Source organism: Dinoponera quadriceps, unplaced genomic scaffold (genome assembly GCF_001313825.1).
Source record: "Dinoponera quadriceps isolate SergipeBrazil2010 unplaced genomic scaffold, ASM131382v1 scaffold616, whole genome shotgun sequence".
In the NCBI taxonomy this organism is placed as follows: Eukaryota; Metazoa; Arthropoda; class Insecta; order Hymenoptera; family Formicidae; genus Dinoponera; species Dinoponera quadriceps.
Window position 1 is genome coordinate 1,483,380 of NW_014555184.1, and position 27,423 is coordinate 1,510,802.

Genomic DNA, 27,423 nt, shown 5'->3' on the forward strand with positions numbered 1-27,423 from the left:
CTGATTCATCTTGAGAGAGTAGATTTAAATAAATAATTACTCCAATACTTAACAAATTTTTGCTTGGATTAAGTAAATTTTACTTGAAACAAATAAATATTTGACCTGGATAATTTACTTGGGAAATACTTGGATCAAGTAAATATTTTAATGGAATGATTTACTCGGGAAATATCTTACCTGGATCATGTAAATATTTTCCTTGGATAATTTATTTGGAAAGTAGACCAAATAAAAAATAGTAGGAACAAGTAATAGAAATAGAAAATAGTAGGATCAAGTAAATATTACTTATCCAAGTGAAAATTTGCTGTAGAGCACTAGAGTAATTATTTATTTGAATCTAGCACTTTCTCTTATGCATAGTTTTCTAATTAAAAATGTTTCCATTAACACCTTGGAGCGTTCTGAGATGGACGAATATTTGTCATTGATCTTGCCTATTTAATTTAGTTCTCCTCAAAATTACTCGAAGGATTCTCTTAGTATTCTCGACGTTTTCGAAGAGGTGTCGCGGAGATATGAAGACGTCATCGCGCTCGTTAATTTACGTTCAGCGGGCAAAGAGGTCCACCACTCAATTTCGCGACGAAAGCGTAGCCTAACAAATTACGATTGCATCAGCTATTTATTTTCGGATTAATCCCTCGGAGCCGACGCGTCGATAAGTCCCTAATTATTCCAGGTCTCTATCGAGCCGATAAAATTCGCGAAATTCCCACTTGAGGTCCTAAACGGCTGTCACTATCGCGACGTCAACAACGCAGATATTAAACACCGGTCGTCTGCGCGGAACGCATGAAAAGAGAAGCGAAAAAAAGGACGAGAATGATGAGAGGATTACGATCGGTAGGGCCATCTCTCTGAAGTTCAACACGGTGAAATCTGTGATCAGCGGATCCACGATGTCCAGCATGTGGTGGGGCGCCATTAGTCTCTCCGCCGGGGTCACCTTCGCGGTAACGATATCCAGGCCCTTGTACACCTGCGAGAAGCCGGCAGAGAATTGGCAATAATTAAAAGTAAAATAATGAAAGGCCGGTGTGCACGCGCGCGCACGCTACGAAAGTCACGAGCATAACAGCGAATAAATAACGGATGAATAGAAAATAATGAAAGATCGAATGATTCCGTTAATTGCGACCGCTTGTGTCGCTGCTCTCTTCGCGGTCGGGGATAAACGCGTCGAATAATGCAGAGGCGCGGCCGTGTGTTGCCGTCGCCATGTGTGGGGTCGCTAATTCCTGCACGGAGGAACACATTTATTTGGATTTAATCATATTTCTTTCATCGAAATAAACTTGTCTTTTGGAATGGAGCGAACGAACGAATATTTCGTTCAACAAACGGGATAGTGTTTCTCTTAAACAATCATTATTTCTCTCCCTCTCGTACACCCTATACGGCAATTTTCCATCGCGATGCGCGACGCCCAAGCTCCAATAAATTAATTGCGCTTTTTATTCGCTCGCCCGCGTGGATCCGACGAAAATACCGTCGCCCTGTCAGGACCATTACTTTCCGCGGAGCATTCGTGTAAACGCTATAATTACACGTCCGCACGTTTTTCCTCCCGACGAATCGAACAAAACGGTTAAAACGTGCGGGACGAGCGAGTATAACCGGATACCTTTTTTAAAGGTCGATAGATGCTACGAACGCGGTTTCCGAGCTGAAGCCACCGCGCCGCCGAGCGGTTCGCCGCGGGATGCTTTAGTAAGGTGCACGACCGTAAAGACTCGGGAGATAAAGTTGACTTTCGGTAACAAGCCGATAATTAGAATCAACGAGCCTCGTCGCCGCGTATCTGTCAAATTTGCATTTAAAAGCGGACTTGCGCGGCGATATCCAATAAAACAATACGTAAACATACGTATACTGTAAATCCAAGTGTGATAAATACACACTTGCGTGTGTAAAATTACACATTGCGTTTGATTTGATTCTCCATACAAAAATTACATACTTTCCCGGCCCCCACGCGGTGAGAAAAACGTCATATGGATGCATCCCGACAATATCGCGGCAGACCTGGCACGCGGTTACGGAGAACCGGATCTCTTAACGAGAGCCGCCTGCGAAATCACGATCCCGGGTGATTAGAAGCGCGATTCGGTGTCGCGTGAAAAGTAAATAGTATCCTCCCGTTTCTTTATCGGCGCCGTTATTAGTAACGATCGCACGATACCCGCGGGAATGCGAGCGATTCGTTCGACCGGATACAGGCTGTTCCGGATCGAAGTTTTCAGGAGCGACCGAGAATCCCTGGCGATTTTCGAGAATGAAACTTGGACGAGGCGGAAAATTACGAGATGATGATGATGATAATGAACAGCGTTAAATTGTCCTGAGGTCGCAATCCTACAGCAGGTAGACTCAGAACTGGTCGAAAAGCCCACGCGCGAAACACCCTGTATTTCCGGATGATCGTCAACGATCGCTTGAAAGTCAATTCCTTTATTAAGTGCTCTTCGCGATGCATACCACTAACGATCCCACTCGTTAGCATAAGTGGTTCGATTAAATAAACGTTCCGCAATGACCGAATGCGGACGCGCGACTCGTATAAATATTGCGAATTAAATCAGAAGCAGTAGAGAGAAAGAGAAAGAAGAAGGGGGAGAGAGAGAGAGAGAGAGAGTGCGCACGCGGGCGTATGTGATCATCGCGTCATGCGTAGAATATATCAAATAACGAGCGTGCATTTAGCGCGGCGCGTTAATGGGATATTTCTGTGTTTATATGGATAATGGGAATGCGCGGCGTCTTTCTCCCTTCTCCCCGCGGCGTAATAATTAAATGCCATAAAATGGAAGCAGATCGCATCAACGGCGGTAATTTCGCTCTCGCTGATCGGTCCCCCCGATAATCAAATGGCTCGGAAACGTTTATTTATTCCGTTTGCAAAGTTAACCTTTCGCGGCGTATCACATCGGAAAAATATTTACTTTTTCCCGAGTAGAAATATTTCCGGAAAAACTATTAGCCAGAAACTAGTTCATGTTTACCGGCCAGGTTTTACGGTTTACAGGCTTTACAAGCTGGTCAAAAATTCGGCACAAACTAACCACCGAACCAAACAAATTAATAAATTATAGCTTCAGTCTAGTAGGTAATTAGTTTTTCTCGGAAATGTTCTACTCGGAAATTGATCTCAATGCACTCCGTCGCTCGATGCCGCCTTTGAAACTCACCGAATCCGTTCGTCGCCCCCGATGTGTCGTTTCGCGATATATTTCTCGAGCGATTTCGCGCCCGAATCACCGAAGAAAATCTCCGAACGCACGAGCGCGAATCCCGCGAGTTCCGTAATGCGACATTCCACGTAAGCATTTATTACGAGATACGGTAATGGGACAACTTTCCTTTCTGGAACGCGAACACTGAATCAATCGCGTTGAAACACGCTTGAAATACGTATTATATGCGATGGAGGAAAAAAGGATTGAGGCAAGTGTCTAACCTTCGTTCCACTTCGCTCGTCAGAGCGAGCGAGCGAGCGAACTTCGATCGGAAAATCCGCGCGCCTGCAACGGCGAACGCTTCTTTTTGCGCTTTTCTCTTGCAAGTCTCGGGGTTATTCTCATGCATGAGAGACGATGATATGACGAGATTTAGAGCGACGTGCGTCAGGCGCGCAGAATTAGCGCTAAATCGCGCTGCGATTATCTTTTTTCCCCGTCTTTTTGTTTTGTTCCTCGTAGATGATCGCCGGCGTCTCAAATAACTGCTGGCAAGGCACCGGTTCTCTCTCTCTCTCTCTTTCTCTCTCGTAATACCGATTTTTTAGTGAATAGCATTGCCAATATCGATTTGACACTGCTAGAACACTGGGACGATAGCAATTATATTAATGAGCAAAGACTCGAAAGACAATACTGTAACTGTATCGACTCCCAGTATTGCAATACTGGGACAGTACCGATTCCTAGTAACGATTACACTGATCTACAAATTTCGTATCCTGAATTGTATCCTTCTTGAATTTTAAATTTTTTTTTAATTTACAGACGCTCCCTTTTAATATGAGGTGAAAAGCATCGGAGACTCGTTAAAAAATCAAATCCGTTTTTTAATACTGAATTGATACCTCGCCAGTTTTCACTACTGGTCGAATATGTACCAATCTTACATATGGAGTTCTAACAGGCCAGCGCAAACGTTATTCTCATGCGAATCGCTGTCGGGATCGAGGAATTAGCGCGAGAAAGACGCCGGATCGGAAGGCCTGAGAAGTGCGATCGCGCCCGCATGGGTGTGCTGGCTTTAATGGACATTGTGCGAAGTATCGGCGAAATTCCCGGGGACAGCGAGCAGCTGCCGGCCGATCTACTAACTCCAGCTGCCGCTGGAAGTTCTCGCGAGGTCTGCCCGTTCCAAGCGCGTGGGTGGCGAGCGTAAAAACCGAAGCGATCGGAAACCGAACGAACGCGCGTGGGCGTTATCAAAGAGATAGGTGTTCTGATTAACGGCGAGTCGACGAGCACGAATTTTCGCATCGCTTTTCGCGCGAAACCAACAACGAGTGGACGGAGTTCGCGGCACTGCGGAGACGCTCGCGTGAGATTTCATCATTCGTCGATGGCAAAATAATAGAAAGTTCGAATAGAAATCGAACTGAATTTAATAACCGGTCAGGAATTCTGGTTACTCCCTACACACAAAATAATATTTACTGCATTCAAATTAATAAATGTCACTTGTTTTAAGTAGCATCTATTTGAATGCGGTATATATTCTTTTTTTTATTTGTTTCATAATTTTATGTATCCGCCAATATATCATAAGTTTATCATAAGCGTCAAATTTATTCGAAATATTTTCTGAATCCCAGCAAGTTTGGTACATTAATCAAGAATATTAAATGAAAACAAAGGCTTCATTTATTTAAATTAACAACATTTAACTTTTCTTCGATGAAGTTTATAGTATTTTTGATAAGAGAATAAAATTCTTCTCCCGAGTATACGTGATAATGAGCTTTTCTCAAATTTGTGATGAGTTTATTTTAAGACTACTTTATATCACGAAAACATTCTTTGTTGAAAATAATGATTAAAAAGAAAATAATATTCTCTGTATAATAAATTGTAAATTATAACTGTAAATTTTAAATTGTAAATTGTGTAAATTTTTCTCTATGTAAAAACTAGCCAGCTGGTCGACGCTTGTTTGGCAGTAACTAAATAATAAAACTAGCTAGTTTCTAAGTAGAAAACAAACCAGGACCTAGATAACTGTCAAATAAATGAGTAGAAAATTATATTTGTAGATGAAACTAGCTAAAAACTAGCCAGAAATTCGGATCGGACCAAACAGATTAGATAAATGGTATCTAAGTCAGTTTTTTCCCGGAAACATTTCTACTTAGGAAATTCCTGGATGCTTTTTGTCGCGTTGGTCTTTAAAGAAAAATAATCAAACTTTCAAGTTAGAATCAAAATTTCTTTCATCTTGAAATTTTAGTTAGAATACACTTAATTTCCCATGAACTTATGCTATTTATAAGATACTTCTTATAAGATAAATAATTACATTATTTGTCAATGTAACGGATTCGTAATTTGTCGATCTCGTTGATACTCGCAGTGAGAAATAATTGCTCACCAGGCCGGTTAAGTTGTTTCGAATTACGGAAATAAATGAAACGATTTCAAATAAAATATGAGCTTAATCTGTTGACTATATGAAAAATTTATTACGGATATCCAGGCGTCGGTATACTTACTTCACAAAAAGGTCTCGTACATTAAATGCTCGTCGAGAAACTCAACATCCAATTAATTTTCAATTCAATTAATGTTCACTCTTGAGAAACAGTCCGGTCTTGGATTTGCATGTTAATTGCGCGGAAAGACTCTCTTCATGATTGGGTTTCACATAACATTCTCTCTCACGGTGCTCTGACCGTCCGCAGATCGACACGTTTATCAGAAGCGATCAGAAGAGGAATGTAAAAACACACATTAGTAATGGTGTCTCGCCGACTCTCCCACGTCTTTCACGCTGGTGGTTTGGCGAGAACAAATGTATTTCAGCGCCTTAATCCGCGAAGAAGCCGGTACGTGTTAAATACGTGATTGGCGGATCAATAGAGCCCACTTGGTCGCCACTTCGTTAAATGGCTGGTTACCAAACGAAGTTCGATCGGTGTTTCGTGATGCGCTTACATAATGCCGGAGATATGGGCAAGAAGGTGAAGGAACCACCGAGTGGTGGCGGGTATAACACGTACGCGAAGTACGCGAAGTGAAAAAGAAGCTTGATTAGATACGCGTGCTAATAGACTCGTCCGGTCCCCGGTCTCTTCTTAATGCGCCTAATGACTCTTCTTTCGCTCGCCGAAATGACCGATTGGGTCAATTGTGGGAGACCGATTCGTGGCCACAGGTGTTACAGAAAACACGTTCCGCGTAATCGCGCAATTATTCGCGTGTTTTATCGAGCGGACTTTACGACTCGCCGGGGGAAAAAAATGGTCTCTTAACATTATCTGTCAATGCGTCAACGCGAGCCATTTGAAGTTTAACACCTTCGAGAGCGAGAGAAGTGGCGGTGATATCAAAGTGCTTAAATCGCTCGAAGGCCGACGGCTCGATTATCGCACGTCACAGCGAAATTCACGACACTTTTACGGCCGGATTAATACGGTCGACTACCATACGCCGGCGTTCCCCGATCGAAACTTTGCGAAAAACGCCGCGCTGAAAGTTGACGGTAATGCGCACAATGTATCCCGCGGAATCGTGTCGACCCGATCGTCGGGATGGAATCTATCGATCTCGGGACACGAGCGTGCCCGGCAATCCGTTACATCCGCGATGCAACCGATGGAAACAGGTTTCCGACGTTCCCGTGCGCGTCGTCGGTGTACCTTGAATGGCCGCGTCTGCAACCTTCATTAGCCTTCATTCATCAGCCACTTGCCGGACGAATTGTTTTACGTCCAGCGGATTAAGAAGCAGTCGGGCAGGGCGAGCAAGTGCCACGGCGATCGATAAGCGATTCGAAAGCCGTTCCCGGCTTTCTTATGATTAATAATTCTTGCATAAGCAATAGGTTAATTTATCGACCGAAGTAAGATGGAATAAATCGCGCAGTTATTCCCTTTCGTTTCTTAAACGGTAAGAAAATCGGTGACAAAATTTCGATTTAACCGTGATAGAATTTTTCAGAAAATTCTAATTGTAAACGTAAGGGAAATTTTAAACGGACAATAAATGATTTTTTGTATAAATGTACATGTAGAAAGTGAAATGTACGTCTACGGTGAAAAAGATTTCTTTCTTTGGATTTAATAAAATTTCTTCGATTGGAACAAATTTATCTTCTGGAATGGAGTAAACAAACGAATGTTTGATTTTGCAAATAAGATTGTTTCGCTTCCTCTCTATTCTTTAAATAATATTTTACAGCCGAGAAACATGAATATGTCGGTTTACTATATCCACGTCAGTTTTGGTGCTTTTCTTCTAATTCGAATTTTTTTTATTTAAAGTTTCGAAGTAGTTCCTGTGAGTGGCCTGGTTTAATGACGTCAGAAGCGAGAAAACGTATGCCAAGATTGTTTGCATTATATTTTCAACCGCGTAAGAAAAGTTACGGTTAGGTTGTTCTGTAAATCAAGGCAATGAGTTTACTGATCATTCAACCAACATGCATAATATTTTCATCTTATACCTTCAGCAAAGCTTCATAATCCAAGAAGAAAATGGTTTCCCTCTGATATAATATTCCGTAAATTCAAAACAACGGCCGGATGAATTGCCGGAGACTTAAATATTTATGAGTAACAACTCTGTACCCGCGAGAAATATCGCCGATACCGATAAACATTACGTAAACCAGAGGACGGGGCTGTCGCAACCGAGAGAAAAACGCTAATCGCTTACTCCACATTTCGTCGTACAACAATAATTCGCGAGCCGTTCCAAAAGCGATCTCAAATAGATCCGCTCGCGCGACCCGTTCATTAACGTCGTCCGCCGATTTTGCCGAACTCATTATTCCCGGTTTAGCGCGTCTGAAAACGGCGTCCTCTTCGGCGCGTCGCAGCTCGAGGTGGTCGGCGACGATGCTCGCGGGAGAAAGTGACGAGTCGCGAATAACACGTGGACGGGATATTAGCGAGGTTCGACGACGGGGACTGGACGGACGGAAACTGGACGATGACCGTTCCGTAGCCTTTCATTACCGAAATTAACAACCGCCGTCCGGGATCCCGCCCGTACGTACTCTCATTTTACGCAATACACCCTGCCCTTGAGGAGATATTGCAGTGCCGCGGAGCTCGCCAGCTGTCCGACACAGTCGCCGGCTCATTCCGCATTTCGGTCCGCTTTCAAGTGTCAAGACGCGAAATTAAATTGTACTTGAAACTTCCGCTTGCTAATTAGATCCTTCGCGAGAAACGTCATACGTCTTTCTTTATTTCTCCCGTTCTTACTCGCATCTATTATTTCTGTTTCACACACCGGCTGCTGGAAATAATGAGAAAAGGGGCAGGAGCGAAATTAAATTTCGTTTATTTCGTTTATATAATCGGCCGGAGGGACTCTCGGTCCATTCCCCCCCTCCTGTGTTTCACAGAACGAGACGAAGTCTGACATCCCCGGGCATGATACAGCGAAAGCAAACACGCGCCCCTTCTAAACATGAATAAACACAGTAATTTGATTATTACCTCGAAACTCACAGGACTCGAGATCCCTCACAGATCTGTAATGCGTAAATTACGCCTTCAAACTGGACAGGCCGAGACAGAGTAAAAGAGACATTCGGACGAGTGACTCGTCACGACGAATCGGCCGCTTTGGTGGCAATCGTAAAAGCCCTCGTTTCGACCACTTCACCTGGAGTTCCGAGACCAAGCATTGTGTGCTTTTCATTCCGCTATGCTTTCAATGATACCCGTAGTTGACGTGAAAACAAAACACTTATGAGAGAAACGAAAAGCGATTCTCTGGTAAAAACAATTTTTTTAACGCCTGACCCCGCATAGAAAATTTCTTAGGATCTAATTGGCATCTAATAATTCAATTTTTCAAAATAATTATGAATTTATTCTGGTTGGAAAATCTACGTAAGTTCTGGTTAGAGGCGTAATGTTTCGAACATGTGAAATGTATAAAATTTAACATACAATTTTTTATACTGTGTGAGAAACGTAAAAACAGATGCTATTTGGTTAACGTTTCCTCCACGTTTCCTTGCTTCCTATTTTGCATTATGATTGAACAAAATATACTTTAAGTATTTACGCTTTACAAGTACACACAAACGCGTGCTATTAAGCATAATAACATAAAATATGTAAGCTCGTTCGTTAGCCTCTTAACCTGACATTCGGTCAAATTGCTACTCTACTCTAAGGACGATTGTCGTACGCGGTACAAAACAAGAAGAAGCCGCAGCGCATAGCCAATGAGCATTACAGAAAAGAGGCTTCATCCCATGTTTAGGATAAGAATGGGATTTCCAATTGGTGTCGTAGTGAGATAACCTGTTTCGAAACAACTATGGACATTCTAATTGGAATCTATGTCCATCTATGCTATACATGGGCAAAAAACAAGTTCTAGGATCAGGTAAACGTAATTACCTGTTTTCAGCCTCTTGTATCAGGTAAGATGTTTATCAATTTAAGTATATTTTAATAGCTTAATGTAGTATAAACACTCACTTGAACGCAGTAATATCTCAATTTGTAAATGAATTACCGAATGCAAGTGTAAAATGGTTTTAAATTTAGAGAGTTATGGAAGAAAAGAGTGAGAATGATTAGTGCCGCGCCATTCATGGATTTGTCTCCGAAGTTTCGCGAAGCTCAAGCGTTTCCCCACAACGTGGGAAATTTAAAAACGTTCACGCGAGAATATCAAAGCGGCTGGTTCTTCGTTGTAAAAATCCAGCCGGATATATTACGTAAGTAACCGAATGCCTCTGGAGCGATGGCGATGTGTGTCGTCGATTAACGATACCGCTCGTAGGATTAATCGGCACCTCAAGTAGAGCGGACGCCGAGACCCACCTCGGGAGGTCTGGGGGAGCGGGAGCACCATTTATCTTTACGTCCTGGTCGTCATGACCAGTTCGTCAGCAAGTGGCATTCCACGAGGCGACGCGACGCGACGCGACACGGCGCGTTGGCGGAACACTCCAGACAGATCTAATTCGAGAGAGCTCGGAGATGGACGAACGAAGGAGCGAAGCGGAACTCGAAGAAGGCGGTCTCCGATCGTTTCCTAGGCTCAAGGTCGCGCGCGAGGCTAGCGAAGCGAAGCCCGCAGGTGAAGCGGCCGGCGGAGGAGAAGAAGAGGAGGCCAGCCGCGGCTTCTTCTCCGTGCCTCCGCCAATCGGATAAACGGAGCGTTCTAACGGTGCTCGCGAGGGGGAAGTTCACGGACCGAGTGGTATCCTGCGTCGTGATTTATCGGTGATACGCTCAAGGAGGCTCGCGAGGGAGACCTCCCACTGCTCGCACCGGCAATTATCGAAGTCACCGGCAAATCGCGGACTAATTACGCGAGATTTACACGAGGTCGCCGCGCGCTCGGGACCCGCGATTTTGGCCATTCGTGAGGAACCACGTCGTAACGAGCGCCTCTGTGCGAGCTTCCCCGAGGCGAAATCAAAGTTACGAGAAAACGAACGGCGGTCGGGCGCGATTCCCGGGGTAAAACGCACCGAAATCGACGGCACGCGAAGTACATCCCCGGTGGAAATTGAACTCCCCGTGGGTTTCTAGCTACGAGGTAATAAATTTGCGTCTTACTTCGCTACTACACGCAGAGGAAGAATTAACTGTAAGAGCTAAACCAGAGACAGCTAATGTCATTTCTACCGCAGCTCAATTTATTGACTGTTCGAACTAAGATGCTATAATGAACAATATAGTTGTATCGTGCAGCAAATCCATTTTATTTGTAATATCTGATGTTGCTACTGCAATTAAATGTATTAGCTGCGACATTAGCTGTCCCTATTACAGCTGCCGCAGCTAGATTTTAGCACCTGTGACTAATTTTTCCTTATTATATTTTATATTATATTTTAGTGAATAATCACCCGTAATAAACTAGTAACGAGCTAAAAAATTTAACTGTACGGGTTAACTGTCAGCTTTTGACTCAGGCCGACTAGGTATATTTCTACACGGGATGCGTGTGCTTGCGCGATGCTTCCTGAAATTTATGGAACACGTCGTAAAAATAGCAGAAAAAAGGAAGAGCTGAATACCGGGAGGGGAGGGGGTTAGAGTGAGGTTGGAGCGAGGTGACAAATCGTGTGGAGGAAGGTAGCTACCAACGCGGATTTCGTTACGTTGAATATTTGATCAGTAGAGAAGGCGGGTCGCATAGCGGCACGTTGCCGCCGTCGCGACATTAGAATTGCTTAGGTGAATTCGTCCGAAATCGCATAAGCATGTGCGGCACGAGCGAGCGAACGTCGCAGGATGCCCGGCGAGACAGAGGACATAGCGATACCGCGACTTCCTGAGGCGGATACGAGGTGGAAGCGTCGCGCTAAGACACGTCATTCGCGCTGTCCTACTTTTGTGTTCCCTAGTTCGACACTCGTGGGCGAGATCGATCCGAGTGAAGAATTAGGACCCCACAGCTGAATCTTATATTATTGCGCATATTATCATACTGAAAAACAAATGCTATCGTTCAAATAATATCTACTCGATCCAAGTAAAATGGTTACTTTAATACTCCTTGGCAAATAAAATATTTATTAGGAAAGGGGTATAAATCGGCTACATATATAATATATAATATTTCCTTCGTATAGACATTATTTTTAGAAAATATTCACTGGATCGAAATTTAAAACCACTAGGTTTCTCCAGTGAAAAAGAAGTATTACATAATTCTAGTAAATATTCTCTTAAATGTAGAATTATTTTTACATTTACATTCAGTAATGCACTTACAAATTAAGATATTGCGTTCAAGCATTTATTACAAGTTATTAAAACATATTTAAATTGATAAAAATATTACTCGATTTAAGATGTTGAAAAACAGATAATTACGTTTATTTTATTCCTTTTTTTTCCGTGCATAAAATCCTTTTCTTAAAGCGTGTGGAATTTTTTACTTCTTTCTATATAGAATTAATACTCTATTTCTGAAATTATCTATTTCAGAAATAACGATTGTGACAAATCAAATTTTCCTTCTGTGCATTCGGCATTTTAATACCTGTATGTATATTGGATAAGCACATTTATAGATATTGAAGTAAGAGAATATCAGAGAAGTTACTGGCTCTCACAGACGCAGTGTGCCAAATTAAGGTGCAGCAAAAAATAAGTGTGCCAATATAAGGCGTTAACATTCGTTTAGGATCGCGAACCCGACACGACTCCAAAGGACGATTTTGCGGATTCATTTTACGAGCTTCGGCTTTTACGTACTCGGAGGCCCGAGAACATTACAATTATAAGTATAATCAACCTTCCTCTCCGCATATCGCGGTATCGAGTTCGCGTGAGCGAAACTATTAATTAAGCTGCGATGAACGAAGCGCAATTTGAATAAAATTCGAGGCGCATATAGGCTACGAACGATTTATTCGCGCAATTATCTATAATTGTTCAAGAAATGTCTCGCGTGAAGTACGAAGGGATGGAACGGGCGGGGAGAGGGCGGGAGGGGGGACCCTTCTGGAGTGCACCCAGAGAATCTTAAGCGGCGTTCATATGCAAACAGCCGCGTGCACTTAAGGGTCCCCCAGTCGTCGTCCCCCTTTCGCCCGTCGCGCCGTAAAAATCCTCGGGGACGCGGAATCTCTTTGTCGGCTCGCTTTTCGCGCGACGGTTACGTGCCGTGGAACCGGGGCTGACTTTGAGCCCGCGTCGAGGAGAGAGAGTTAGGACCGGATGAGCGCAGACGATAATGAATCGTAAGTCCGCGAGTATACGAGCGACTCCACGGGGAATTAAAGGACGCCGAACGATTGAACGAACGAACGCGACGCACGCCCGGGCGCGATCACGAACGAGGCTCCCGCAGAAGCTAGTGTATTCGCGAGCGAACTCTCTTGGACGAAGTGCTGAGCCGGGATTATCGAGCGACGAATACGGAAGTGTTCGGGGATAAAGATCATATAAGATAGTAAATAGTGGGTCAGTCAAATAGTTTGACCTTCTTCGGCGGTAAACCGATAATCTACACGGAGAAAAGAGATCGGTTGAATGAACGCGTGGCAATGAACGAGCCGAACGCGTTTTCGTTCGCGGGAAAAACAAGAATTAGCTCCTAAAAACTAGCTCCCACAGCTGAAAACCAGCTTCCACGGATAAAAATTAGCTGTCCGTATAACGCAACTGAAATTTCGTCGATTTAGCTAATGTTTTTCTCCTGTATTTAGTTTTCAGCTCCCACAGCTAAAAACTAGGTTTAACTAATGGAACCCTTAGGCCTGTTATACAATATGTCGTATGACAGAGTCGGGTGTCAGAACACAGTTGATGGTCCAATGAAACTCGTTTTCGAAAAATAATTTCTCTCATTGCTACCATCGATTGCGTTCCCAGATTCGATTCCAACATACGATATATTGTATAACAGGCCTTAGATGTCAAGTTCTCGAGAGGAGCGCAAGTCGAAGGTCGGCCCTAAGGGCGAGTAGCGTTCCAGTGAATTAATCCGAAGGTATGACAACGAGGACAAGCCCGAGCTTGTAGGAAGCAGGCCCTTGAAGTATTCCGCGAATAGAGGGCCGCGTATCGCTTTAGGGTACCTGCACGAAAACTGGTCCGGTTGAGCGGAATGGCGCATACAAACGATCTCGTCTTCGTTCTCTCTCTCTCTCTCTCTCTTCCTCTGCCGGTGAGACGAATCTTCTCTGTCTTTCCCCTTCTCCCTCTCTCTCTCTTTCTCTTGTTCTTACTTCGTCTCTCTTTCTCTCGGCCGCTGTCTGCTCTCTCGATCGGATCGTCCGTCTTCGTTCGACCAACCATCGCAGAGCAGTATTCCCCGCGCGTTCTCGACCCGAGAGTTTCTCACGTCATCCTCTTATCAAGTTCAGAAACCGGTCCTCCCTCTTCCCGTGCCCGCGTTGTCCGCGATCACGCGCAAATCATCGAGCGCGTAGGCGAGAGAGACGCGGCGATCTGCCATCTCCGCTCTCTATATCTCTCCTTATCTCCTTCTCTCTCTCTCTCTCTCTCTTTCTCTCTCTTTCCCTCCCTTTCTAAATATTTACACGCACGCAATTTAACCCCCCAATGCGAATTTCGCGATAGTCCTGCGGGCAGATACCGTTACGTGTTGCCCGCGGTGTTATTCGGCTTGCGTTCTTTGAACGACGTAGCCTTGACTCGGGAGCCCCTCAGGACGGGTTTCCCTTTCGACTCCGGTTCGATCGATAACCCCGAAAGAGAGAGAGAGAGAGAGAGAGATCCCATCCAAATTTGACACCTGAGTCATCGCGATATCTTCGATTATCCGAGAGCAAATACTGTTCACGGTGCGAGAATACCGCGTTCCTTTCGAAAGGATCGATAAAGAAACTTTGATATCGGTTTAGAATTTAATATTTCACACGCGGAAACAGCAGGTTCGCGATACGAAGTTAAGAAGCTCAAATGCAAGTTTAAAGATTCCATAAGGGAAACCGTATTTTTAGTTGACTGTAAACCTTTTAACTCGGCAGAACGAAGTCGTGCCGCTGACGAAGTAAACGCTCTCAGTGACGCTGCTTCGTTAGAGGAGAAGTAGCAAAACTGACATAGGTATGGTAAGCCGGCATATCCATTCTCGGCTGTGAAGTACTGAATTATATTAGAACGTAAACTTCTTCTACTGTATAAAACAGTTGAAACTGAAGTGGCAGTTTCTATTTGTAAGCGCGTTCGGTTGTGTTATTAGCGTCGTGCGATTTTTTGATGGGCTAAAAGGACGATGGATAAAATAACGAGATTTTTCTCTAAATGACGAAACCTTTCTTATGCATGTTTTCTTATATTTTTTGATATGCAGAATCATTTGCAAACGTTAATTTCGAACTGATCTGATGGGAAAGTATTGAAAATCGCATTCGAAGTAGCAAAGTTTCGTCGAAATCTGGACAAAAACTCAAGAGTACATGACATTGTCTTATCTTCTTTTTCTCTTTCTATCATTTTCTATCCCACTCCTCTATTCTTATTTAACTTAGCATTACCATTCTGATACGCGTGAGCGTGCGTGTGTGTGTGTCACAACAAAGATAAGGGCCCCACGGCTCGTCACTCTCGTAATATTTAATGACTCTAAACCCTTTCTGCTGTATGTATGTTGTATTGTATGTATTGTGTATTGTGTGTGTGTGTGTGTGTGTGTGTGTGTGTGTATATAATTATTATTAAACATTATTTAAATTATATTTATTACCACTTTCTATACTACGTGTGCACCTCTATTAACTCAACTGCCGTATAAATAAAGCATTCATCTATTTCGTTCCTCTATTCTTACGTAGGGACAGCAAATTTACCTATCTTCGAAATTTTTTTATCTATAATAAAAATAAATTCTAGGCTAGATCTTGTTATTAAAATATAGTTTGGATTTATGCCTTGCAGAAAATAATTTCACCTGGCCATCACCCATCATCCATCCACCAGTGCTAGGTAAGGTAGATAAGTTAAATAAAGTTATAGGATATATTTTTCAGCAAACAATAAACTTATATAGAAACCGCTGAAAATCCGATATTCTGCGGGCCAACTGACTTAACGAGCGTCGAATTACCGGACGAGAGACGCGAATGGTGATCAAGAATAGTACGTACACGTCGCATTTGTGAAAAAAAAAATCGAAAGAGTCACATTAAAGCGTCCTTATATCGACTCCTGCGGATTCTTCGGAGCGAGCGTGTATCACCGGCGTCTTCCGCTCGCTCGATAATTAGTAGGAATCCACGATGCTAATGGGCCAACTCGCGAGCCCACGCGCACGTACGTACGTTGCTCCGGCTCGAGAATCGCTCGGGTCTGCTCTCCTTCTGCCTCCATTCGTGACGCTATTTAACTCGCGATTATTACCAGCCGCAACTGCGCGGAGTCTTAACGAAACGACGCGTCCAATCGTATCTCCCGTCGAAGGCGTATATTTCGTATATTTCGCCGAGGCTTACATTCGATGTAGCTTACAACTCGACGGTTTCGTTTAATGATAATCTCCGGCAAAAAAGAAATAAGTACGGCTGAAAGATTCCAACGGGAGAATTATTTGGTACCCAGCCTATAAAAACACAACCAGCTGCTCTTAGAGCGTAAAACACTTTTTTATTTATTTAATCGTGCAAAACATTTCGATCTACTACAGACTCTCTTCGATTTTAGAAAAAAAAAAAAGAAAAAAACTGAACAATCATAATAAGGTGAGTAACGAGTGAGTGGTCTTGAAAATTAATCGTAAAAATTTAGGCATGCAGGAAAAAGTGCTGGATTAAATAAATAATTACTTCAACGTTCCTTAACAAACGTTCATTTGGATTAAGTAAATTTTACACGGACCAAGTAAATACACACTAGCACTATTTTTCTGCGCGGGCATGTTGTGGGGGGGCCAAAAAGTCGGCAAGGAAATATCCGAGGAGAAAGAACGAGCGAATCAAATGTATATCCGGCAATTAACGATTCGATTCTTCTTTCTCCTCGGACGAGTCGGGAGTTTCCCTCACGAACGATTTCGCAATCAGACGGCGATCAGGGGATTATCGAGTCGCTGAATAAGCACGCACCGACAATTGTATGATTCGAGATCTCGACAAAAGATCCGGAGGCGCCTAATTATCGCCATTTCTCGCGGCGTATCCGCGGCCATTTCGCGCGAGCGTTATGATTACCGGGCGACGGTGTGCGTGATGGAATAATAATTAAAGAGCAATTAAAATGTAACGACTCGTGTCCCGCATTCCGCCAAACGACGTCGACGAGTGCTTTGTTGGCGCTCTTTCTTTCTCTCTGTCTATATGAGCGTTTCGCATAATGTCGACTAATCGCTCGCGGCGCGTTAATTGACGAGGCAGAGGAGAATCGATCGCCGCTCGCGGATCGCCTATGGCGTATAGTTGCCGATGGTGGGGAAAAAATCCGAATTGTCCGACGTTTACTCGGCGGCCGAGAAGGACGCGGCGATTGGGGGCCGATTGATCGGGTTAATTAAATTTCATGGCATTAGAGGACACGACGGTATGGCGTGCGCGAGCTTATCGATGAGCCTATTCGCATACCCAACCCTCTTACGGCTTTTCCTCCCCCCCATCCTCGGTAGAACCGGTAACTCGGCATCTTGTTACCAGAAAGGTTACGCTCAATGAGCAAGATATAAGCTCGCTCGCTCGCTCGCTCGTTCGCTCGCTCGCTAACCACGACGAACAAAACGCGCGCTTTTCATAAAACCTGTTCCTAGCCGGGGAAATAAATCGAAATGTAATCTCAGGATATCTGCCACTGGATCGATCTAATTAATGTTAATGGCTGCAATTCTGTTCTTATCGTTGTCACTCGCAAAAGTGCGCACGAGAGGGCGGCGAATGTCGCGTTTAATCGATGATAAATACATCCCCGTCGCTAATAAGCGTGTTGCGATAATCGTAATCGCGTTAGATTTCAGCTCAAAGACTCACGCCCGCGCCGATTCCGCCGGCTTGTTCGCCTCGGACCGATTTTCAACTTGAGCTGGTTTAGTTGACGAGGCACCTTCGCTCCTGCGTGTGTCTTTTCTGAAAACTGAGATTTTAATTCCAAATCGACTGTACTTTCCAATTTCCGCGAGTCATTTCCATGGTAATTTCAAAGTAAAAGTTTTAGAAAGTTAACTCTCTGAATTTTGATAGAAATAATTTTTCACACAAAAATAATTAATAAATAATAATAACTAATTAATAAATAAGAAAATATTTTTTTTTTAAGAAAAAAGTAATATATATTATATAATATATATTTGTAAGTAATTTAACAAAAGTGACCTTTGAGTGAGCAATATTTTTCGCGTATATATTGCGTATATATTTGCGTAACATTTTACCAATGAGCGACAAAAGAATAATAAATGATAACAATTTATGATCGACTACACAGTACATCATAAAACTATATTTACATCAACTTGAGGTGAAATAGAAAAAAAAGAAAAGAGTTTTGGCCAAGAAATATCTATCTTAGTAATGTCATAGAAGTATCTATCACTGTGCGCTCGCTTCGTTCAAACGGTGGTTCGTCGCGCGTCCGACAGGATCGTAAATTCCGCGGGCGACGGGATCTCGCCGAAATCTAACGATTCGCCGAGGCGTTTGAAAGGATCTTAGACCGCTGCCTTGGCGCGGTAGGGCCTTGATACGCCAATTGCGCAAGCATCGCGAGAGTGGCTCGCCGAGTATGTACATATACTGCTTCGCCGAGCTTACCCGGCAGCCATCCCGAATCCCATTCACGAGCGATCGACAGATTCCTCGACGGATCGCGGAGGAAACCGCGTCGACTGAATTCTGCACGATAAGCCGAGCAGATCTATGATATCTCTCCGTTTTAGCAGCGCCTCGTTTGCATAGACTTCAACAGATGGACGGTGCATTCTTACAGGACGGCTGACGTTACGATTGAGAAAGACAGAGATATGCTGAGTAAGGTGTTTTCCCTGTCGCATAGTGTTCTAGAAGAGGACGATGCAGGAAAAACAGCTGAGAGAATGAAACGTGCCGGTATGAAGTTGGCATCTCATTTTTTAGCAGCGTACGATTCGACGCAAGTTCTATTTGCAACCGCAATAATTCGACAGTTCGCAATAGAGGTAGCCAGAGTCTTAAATATAAATAGAGAAGCGTAATGAAGAAAATCAGTCTGAACTAACCGTCTGAATCACCGTGATCTACACGTCATTTTCTTTGCTCATCCATAGTCCCGAAATCAATATAGAAGAAAAAATCGAAGAAAACAAATTCAATTACGGTGCGTATTAAACGGAAAACAGCGCACCGGGGATTGAAAATTATTTCATTTTTATGTAAAATTCGTATTCCTTGACATCGAGAACATAAAATTAGCGACCTTCTTTCATTCGATAACACATTTTTAGCGAATAAATGAGGCGAATTCTTTCTAACGCAAAGGTGCGCGATAGTGCGCGCGTGCCACTTTTGAGATGGACATTGGCGCGCAATATTGCGCGCGTGCCACTCAAGTAGTTAATAAATTATTCGTCCCTGTGGAAAGGTTAAGTCTATTCTCGCTTCAGACTGTTAATCGAGCACGATGTTCTCGTCTCCCGCGAGCCTCGCCGCGGTATCCCGCGAGATCCGAACGTTTCCACCAGGGAGACGCCGATACGATAGCAGACGCGTTCACGGCGCGCTCGCTAACATTTGCGGAAATTGCCGGTCCGGCAAAATATACGATCCCGACGTGCACAATTGCCGCGTGGAGTAACGTTTACAGATCATTTCCCTGGGTCGAGGCGGGCACCGCTGCCGTCATGGTCGCCCAGCGTTAGTTTATGAGCGAGCACGTATGTGTGCATGCCCCGAACGGTAAGTAAATAAAGTTAAGTGTAAAATGTGCGCCAGCAGTGTGCCTCTCGTGCGATTATTACTTTGGACACGCACGATTCAATTTCCATCGGTTCGTGTTATTCGCGGATTCGGGGCGGATTAGCCCGAAAAACGTCTATGGCTTCGGGGTCGACGAACCCCGCCGCGTAACCAACGCGTATTTCTGTCATTGCACATTAAAGTACTCACTCACTCTCATCCACTCTCTCACGCACGCACTTTCGCCCACGTCGATGACGCGGAAAAACTCGTGCTAAAATCTGATAATATACACCTCGCGCTAACTTGCCGCGTAAATATTGTTTCGCTGTTAGGTGTACGTTTATTGTCATTTAGTAGATGGCGCGTGTGTGTGTGTGCAGGCGAGCGCGTTACGCGATCGCATTTCCCGCTACCTAACCGCAAGCTCTGAATCCACAAATCGTAACATAGTAGTGGTACAAAGCTAACGGAACGTATGACAAATCCCACGCGTCGTTGCTAATTTCGTACCAATTGATCTCGATTTTGTAAAGTTGTAATTCCAATCCGGTTAATAATATCAGGGACGACGCATCGAGGAAATATTGACGAAGAAATATCGGGCGTGAGGAAAAGGCTGAGATCTAATTGAATCTACGGTTGCGCGATTCGGAAATATCGTTTCGCATATGAATACACGATGTTTCGTGTATTTCCTAAAATATACAGAGTCTGTTGCTAAGTGGGACATCAGTTATATACTTGTAGTTTAGGTCAATGTGAACAAAAGGTCATGTAGGATTTTGCAAATAATCATGCAAAATTTTCAGTTATTTATTATTCGAAATGGCCATGTACAGAGGTTTTTTTTTCATTAATAACTCAAATTTTGCGTGGTTGTTCGCATAATTGTAGAGAACGAGAAAGTCCTTTTCTGTCCACATTGACCTAAATTACAAATATAATACGAATATCCTATTTAACAAGAGACACTTTATATAAACATATTCTTGAATTTCTTATAATTTACGTATAAACATATTTTTCAACTTCCTATAATTTCAGTATAAACACTTCCCAATTCTTTTTAATTTTTACACGACGCAAACGTAAAGATATTTCTATTATTATTTTTTAAGTATAAAATATAATGACGCACGAAAGAGAAATGACAGCAATGTCAATATTCGAGGCATTCATAATCGCGAGAGAAATACGAGAGTACGCGGTAATGCTGGCGCTAACTTATTCTTTCCTTTCTCGGTAAAATACGTCATTCCCCAGATGGCGCCGAGTTATACACATATCATCCATGAATAATCACACAATTACGACGTGATTACGACTCGTGGAATTGCATAACGCACTGCAAACGAATGCACCGGCTCGATCGCGGAAGTATGACGAACTGTTCCCAGCACTCCCAATTACGAGACGAATGACACATCGTTCGCGCAGAGTTCAAAATCGTGTCTCACACGCGCACGCACGCACGAGCCCCGCCCCGGAGAGAAGAAATATAATCCTCTGACATAATTAATAACACCGTTCGGATTACAACCCGAGGAACACACCGTCTCGCAACAATCATCCCGTACGAATGCGATTAAAATATCAAAAAAACAGAGCACACACGCGAGACATGAATTAATAACGTAACTCGAGGAGAAACTCTTCGGCGTGTTCAAAGTCACGTTCAATTATGTCGCTCGCCGATCTTTCGGCTTTCCTATGGTAAAATTTAACAGAGTTTCTCCCAACGTGCCCTTTTTAAGCAGGACAGATATCGCGCTACGAATGACAATCAATTATTCATTAACGCTCGAGATAAGGCGAAGTTTTGAGCCGACGAAACGAGCTGTCACACGGTGAGTCGGCGATAATTTATGCGCGGCCGTGCAGACAAAATTCTCCCGCGCTCAGAGACGCGGTGGGTCTTACGAGCGATAAATAATTGACAATCCACCGCGCCGTAATTTGTAAAACGTGAGAATCAGTAAACTAACACGCGAGATCCATGATCTTCCTCCCCTCTCTCTCTCTCTCTCTCTCTTTATCTATCTATCTATCTGTCTATCTCATACTCTTTTTATCTTTCTCGCGCCCGGTGACGCGTTTTTCTGGTAATTTATGCGAATTCGTGGCTTCGATGCGCGCTGTCCTCAGTATTTCGCGACACCTAAAAATAGCGGTAGTAAACGCGGTGCCTGTCTTCAAACGAATCTCACACACGGCCGTATAATTAAGATGCGGGAAGGTTGAATATGTTTTTCGGAAAGTGGCATTAGGAGACGCGCCGCGGCTGCGAAAGGGATTTCTCGCGCGAGCCCGGTTTCTCGTAGGTCCGGTTACCGACACGATTACCGGGTGACGGCCTTGAGTAAGATTCTCTTTCTTCTTTTTCCTCTTTTTCTAATCGAGCAGCGGAGATCTCACGCAAATAAAAGTAAAATCGCGCGATCTCGGACGCCTCGCGCGTTTCTTTGAAATCGCACGCGCGGGACAATATTAGAACGTTGATTGGCAACTATGCACTTCGGCGTTCCTCGAGCTAAACGCGTCCATTAATCGCACGTAACATCGTTACGAAGTCTCTCCCTTTCTTTCTCTCTTTCTCTAGCTCGCTCGCTCTCTCGCTTTCGACATCTTGATAAAGGCTGCACTTGCAGCAGCTCAGCGCCGTAATAAAACAACGACCGCGCGCATCTCGAGGGCCAAGTCGACAAAAGAGTCTCGTAAATCTCGCGTCATCGCGTCGCCGTGGATTTAAAACCGGTTAGCCGGGGGAGCCTGTGCCCGCCGCGTAACCAGCTGTAACTCAGCGCGATTTTTACCGCATTGCTTTCATATCGTAACGCACACCGTGGCAACTGTCTAAGCGCATTGCGCATTGCGTCGGCCGTGAAACACTTCCGCACATGTTCGTCGCGTGTATTCGAGGCCGGTCTTTCCCAATCCGACGGCGTGACCCGCTTTTCGTTAACACGCTGACCGCCGTTGGTGGCCACCGGTTGGCCGATTTCGCCGTGTCTCCGTACCGACGAAATATAAGTAATTCTAGCTAAAAACATTAATTCACGAATATACGTACACTGAGAGAGAAAGAAGATCGAAACAACCAAAGATATTTATTCGATCGGTAATAATAACATATTTACTTAATTCTAAATTCTTTCATTTAAATGGAACGAAAAATTGCTTTTTTTATGAAAGACTGGTTTGAAAAAGTATATATATTTTTTTTTATTAAAAACAATTGTTCTCAATACAAAAACACGTGTGTTGGTATGAATAAATATATGTTATTGGTACCTACCAAATATAAATATTTCGTATTTTTTTATATTTTTTCTCTCAGTGTATCAGGAGAGATGTTTTGGTTATTAAAGCAAAACTCTGCTTCTAAAACATTCTTTTCCCTAGTGTTAAAATTTCATATTACATATTGCTCATGGAAAATTCTCCACTGTCGTTGGGAAAATATGGAAATTTCAGGTTATTTCAAAATTAATTTTCGATCACAACCCTAGCTATGGAACAATTAATGAAAATTAGCGTGGCAGTCGGCTTGTTAATCGATTCAATACTCTGATACTTTTCTCTCTCTTTCTCTCTTCCACTTTCTGTCACTCTTAGAAACGATGTCTTATCGTTTGCAAGAGATTAGACACCGGCCGCGCGTGGGTTTTTAAGCAACCGTATTTATTTTAAAATAATGGCTCTAACAATGCCTAAGTGTTTGCAAATTCAGAACCCGTGATCGCGGACGTGCGTATGGATAGTGTGACAAGAAACGCGAATGGTTTCAAGGTCCCTCGATTTCGTCATTCTACGCTACTTCAAATGGCGCGAGCGTGCGAGAGAGAGAGAGAGAGAGAGAGAGAAGGAGAGAGAGAGAGAGAGAGAGAGACAGCCGGTTTCGCAGGAATTTCGCCGGGCGAACGCAAATCCCGGTTCGGGTTCTCATGCTAACGACCGTGTAAAAACTTGCCGTAACATTTCGCGAGTACGGGAGTGCGCGTGTACGCACGAGCGATCGCAACGACGCGTTGAGTGCGCACCGAGAAGCGGGGAATATCCCGCACTGTGAATTCTGTCGCTCTTCCGCAAAACGCGTCGCTCTTTCGCTATTCTCACGAGTTAAAACGGAAGTTTCCATGCGCGGCACGCAGCCGGCTCGCCGGAGACGACGAAAACTATTTTGAATTCAAGGACCGCGGTGCGTTGCCTTCCGCAGGTCAGAGCGCCGCGATAAAGTATCAACAAATTTGCGCCGTGACGTGTGTATACATATGTATGTATGTATGTATGTGTGCGTGTGTACATGTGTGCGCGTATATTCGGTTAGTGCGTGGGCCTTGGAGAACTCGGTATTGCGATATCATCGTAACACGTCCGTAAGAGGAAGTGTTACTCTAATGTCTATTATTTGACCGGCTTCCTGAATCGAAATTTTCGCACTAACCGTTAAACCTTGAATTCTACAACATAATAGAAACTGAGATAGAAAAATAAGTCTAATTCTAATGATACAATTTACCCCTATTTTCACCATGATACTTTAAATTTCCATTTTCCCTGCATTTTAGTTAAATCGTTTTGAAAACATTGGGAAAAAGTGGTGGAACCAATGAAATTTTTGTTTAAACGAACCAAATTTCTTCAAGCACAACGTTTAGTCTACTGAACAAATGACATAGTTCTTGCAATGAGTTATCAATTGATTCAACGGAAAATAAACCCATTTGATACATCAGTATGAAACGAAGAATAAGAGAAGATAATTAATAAATAAGAAAAAGCAGATTAAAACGAACAGATGCGCAAATTATCGCCAAGAAATGGATATAAAATAAAATAATTCTGCAGCATACGATATATAAATAATAAAAATAATAATAATATTGAAATAAACTTAAAATATAAACGCAAGTTATATAAAATGCAATAAATCATACAATATGGTAAGTAGTCACAATGTAACGCGTATATAATAGAGTATCGAAATTTATACTAAATTTACACCTTCAAGGTAACATTGAGATGAAATCTGTAGAATTGAGAAATTCACGAAAGAAGTTAACAAACATGTAGTATCGTACAACAAAATAGGTGTTTACTAGTCTGTAGGCCACCCAAGTAGGCGCAAATTATCTTAAGGATCGTCGAAGTGGCACCTCGACTCGGCTTCGCGGCCGTATGCGGCATGCCGATCGTCGATCTTCGGAGAGTCGAGTGCCTCGATAATAAATTCGTACTTTACCGTAAAATGACTTCTTTATCTTCATTATGGCGACACTCTCTCGCACGTCGTAATCGGCTTGCGCAATCGGCGAGCGGAGTGCGCACGCGAGCGAACGAGCGAGCGAGACGAATCCCCGCGTTAAATTCGTAATCGAGCGCAATTACCCTTTCGACCGCGCAAAGTTCGTTACGCGGGATTATAAACTAATTACGCTCTCACAGGCTGTGCTCGCGCTGTGCCGGCCGAACACCAACGTACTCCCCCCGCGGCGTGTCCTTAATGAAAGGTCTCGCCTAAGCGTTCACTTTCTCCAACCGTGTATCAAGTGTGTGCCAGTTGTTACCTACATAACTCGCCGTTATCCGCGTAACGTGTGCGTATCGGCGCAGTGACAGAAAGCGCGCGTCAGATCGTGCCATGTGCCTGATTTCGACAAATGAGACTCTCCGAGTCACGAATCTCCCATGGATTAATCTCGAAGAGTACGCGTAACAGCTGTAAAACAATGCTGTCGTATCAATAGAATCGGCCTAACAGCGCCACATAATTATCTATCATCTATTATTATCTATAATTCGTGTAAACTACAATTTTCTCCTAAACGAAGATTATTATTACTGTCATTATTATTGTTGCGTTATTGTTATCGGAGCGAAACTTTCGGAACCGATGGCGATATCGTGGAAACTAATACTCGAGTTATTGAGGCAACGAATTAGTTTCGATAATACCGCTGTTAAATCGAGGAGATTCGTTTCAATTAATCGGCGCTGTTAATCAATTTTAGTGAAACAACAGCGTATCGCCCGTGAATAAAGGAAAAACGACATGGCAAATCGATTCGGAGTTCGACGTTTACAGGCGACTAACTATGCTTAAAAATTCATTCAAAGGGGGAAAACCTCGTCGAGTCTTACAATCTCGTCTACCGCGGCATTTTATCGAAGCGATTGGAATTTTATATCGTTACTCGTGAGACGCGATTTTCAGAATAGTCGAAGAGAACCGAAGAGCTCTCGCCGATGAAACCTCGTGAAATTCTTACAGACCAACCGAGAGAACTTCCCGGTTCTCTCTCTCTCTCTCTCTCTCTCTCTCTCTCTCTACTTGTTCCATGCAGCGAATCATCTTAATGGATGCTCACGAGAGAATCGCCTGCGATGTTCCGACGGGATTCCAGCGCGCCTCCTTAACGATGGTATTAAAATTCTACGCGCTGAATATTTCAAGAATACCGAGCCGACGTGTTTCTAGGAGAGCAACTTTCGGACATACGCTCGCCCGTCTGGCTCATTCTTAAACCAAGTTGGCTGAAAGTTCACGTGTTTACTAATATTTAAAACAGCAGTGTGATAACGCAACGTGAGGGAGAAAGAGAGATAAAAATTGGAGGAACATCGTTCGACCAATCGATTCGTTAGCGCTTTCGTTGGCATTATATCGCGGGCTTCTCGATTCTATTTGAATATATACATGATTTAAAAAGAGGTCTCGCGCCAAAGAGTCAAGGATAATACGATATATTCTTATCAAATTGCGAGTTGTTTTCTCATAAGCAGATTTTCGATACTGCGCGCGTATTCCCAATCGCGAAGTTGTTATTGTTATTGGAGACAAAATGAAATCAATAACATCCGGTCCTCCGGATGAATGCAGACAACCTGAAGATAGAGTTCTAGATGTAAATAGAGAAGCGCAATGGAGAAAGTTAATATTGATTGATTATCTGAATTACATGACTTAGGCGCTATTTTCTTTGCTCACCACGACTGAAAGCATACGACGCACTGGTAAGTTGTAATATTTCGGTTATACACTTTTAATATATCTGTTAGAAAATGTTACTATATTAAACAAATATTACAGAACTTCTTTGCTGTAGTGGAACGATATTTAACGTATAACGAAATATATTTCTTTTATTGAAGACAAAATATCAAAACACCGAAATTGGAGAAGCAACTCGAAAAGTTACAATCCCGAGAATTGAATATTGGGACAATTTTCCAAAATATTGAAAACATGAAGTTGTTCCGCAAATTTATAACGATATATAATCACACACGCGCACACAGGAAAACTTGACAAGAAAACATCGCGTTATAATTTTCGCGAGACAACTTATATACAGTATTAAGGTTTCAGAATAATGATTTTGCAGGACGTTTTTAATTTCGGCACTTCTTTTTCCGGGATTACGCGTACCTACTGAACGGCTAAAAGATCACCAAGAGAAAGAAGGCGTGCTCGAGGAGCTTGTCGCAAGCTTTAAACTTCATTTACGCGGGATTACAACACCGTGCTTCACGCGTTAGATTTCCAAGCCAGATTGGCTTGGCGGCCGATCTGGAACGGATCTGCTGGAGCAAAAACTCGAACTGGGCGAGCGACGTCTCTTATCGCGCAGGAGTCTCCGTCCTGCAAAGGCGTCTCTGGCGTGCGAAGTTGCGCCTCGTGCAGATCTGAAGAGAAAGAGAGAGAAAGAGAGAAAGAGAGCACCTTAGCACGTCTGGTCGCGTCAGATGCGTCCCCGGAGGTTCCGTTCAGCGCGAGAAGGAACAATCCCGGCACTGATCACGATTCCCCGAGCGGAGCCGCCCGCCGTTTGAAGTGCGGCCGGGGAGCCGCGAGGGCGGAAATTTGCAGATATCTCGTTTCTCTTTCTCTTT

General features: G+C 43.5%; 1 protein-coding gene across 2 annotated transcripts in view; it reads right to left on the reverse strand.

Annotated features, from left to right (window-relative positions):
• LOC106743363 (tRNA dimethylallyltransferase, mitochondrial) overlaps window positions 1–27,423 on the reverse strand; it is a 113,631-nt gene that overhangs the window by 83,572 nt on the left and 2,636 nt on the right. For both annotated transcript variants that reach the window (XM_014617137.1, XM_014617138.1), the window contains exon 2: window positions 845–985. In XM_014617137.1, the coding sequence (XP_014472623.1) occupies window positions 845–985 (141 nt within the window). The remainder of the gene's footprint in view (window positions 1–844; window positions 986–27,423) is intronic.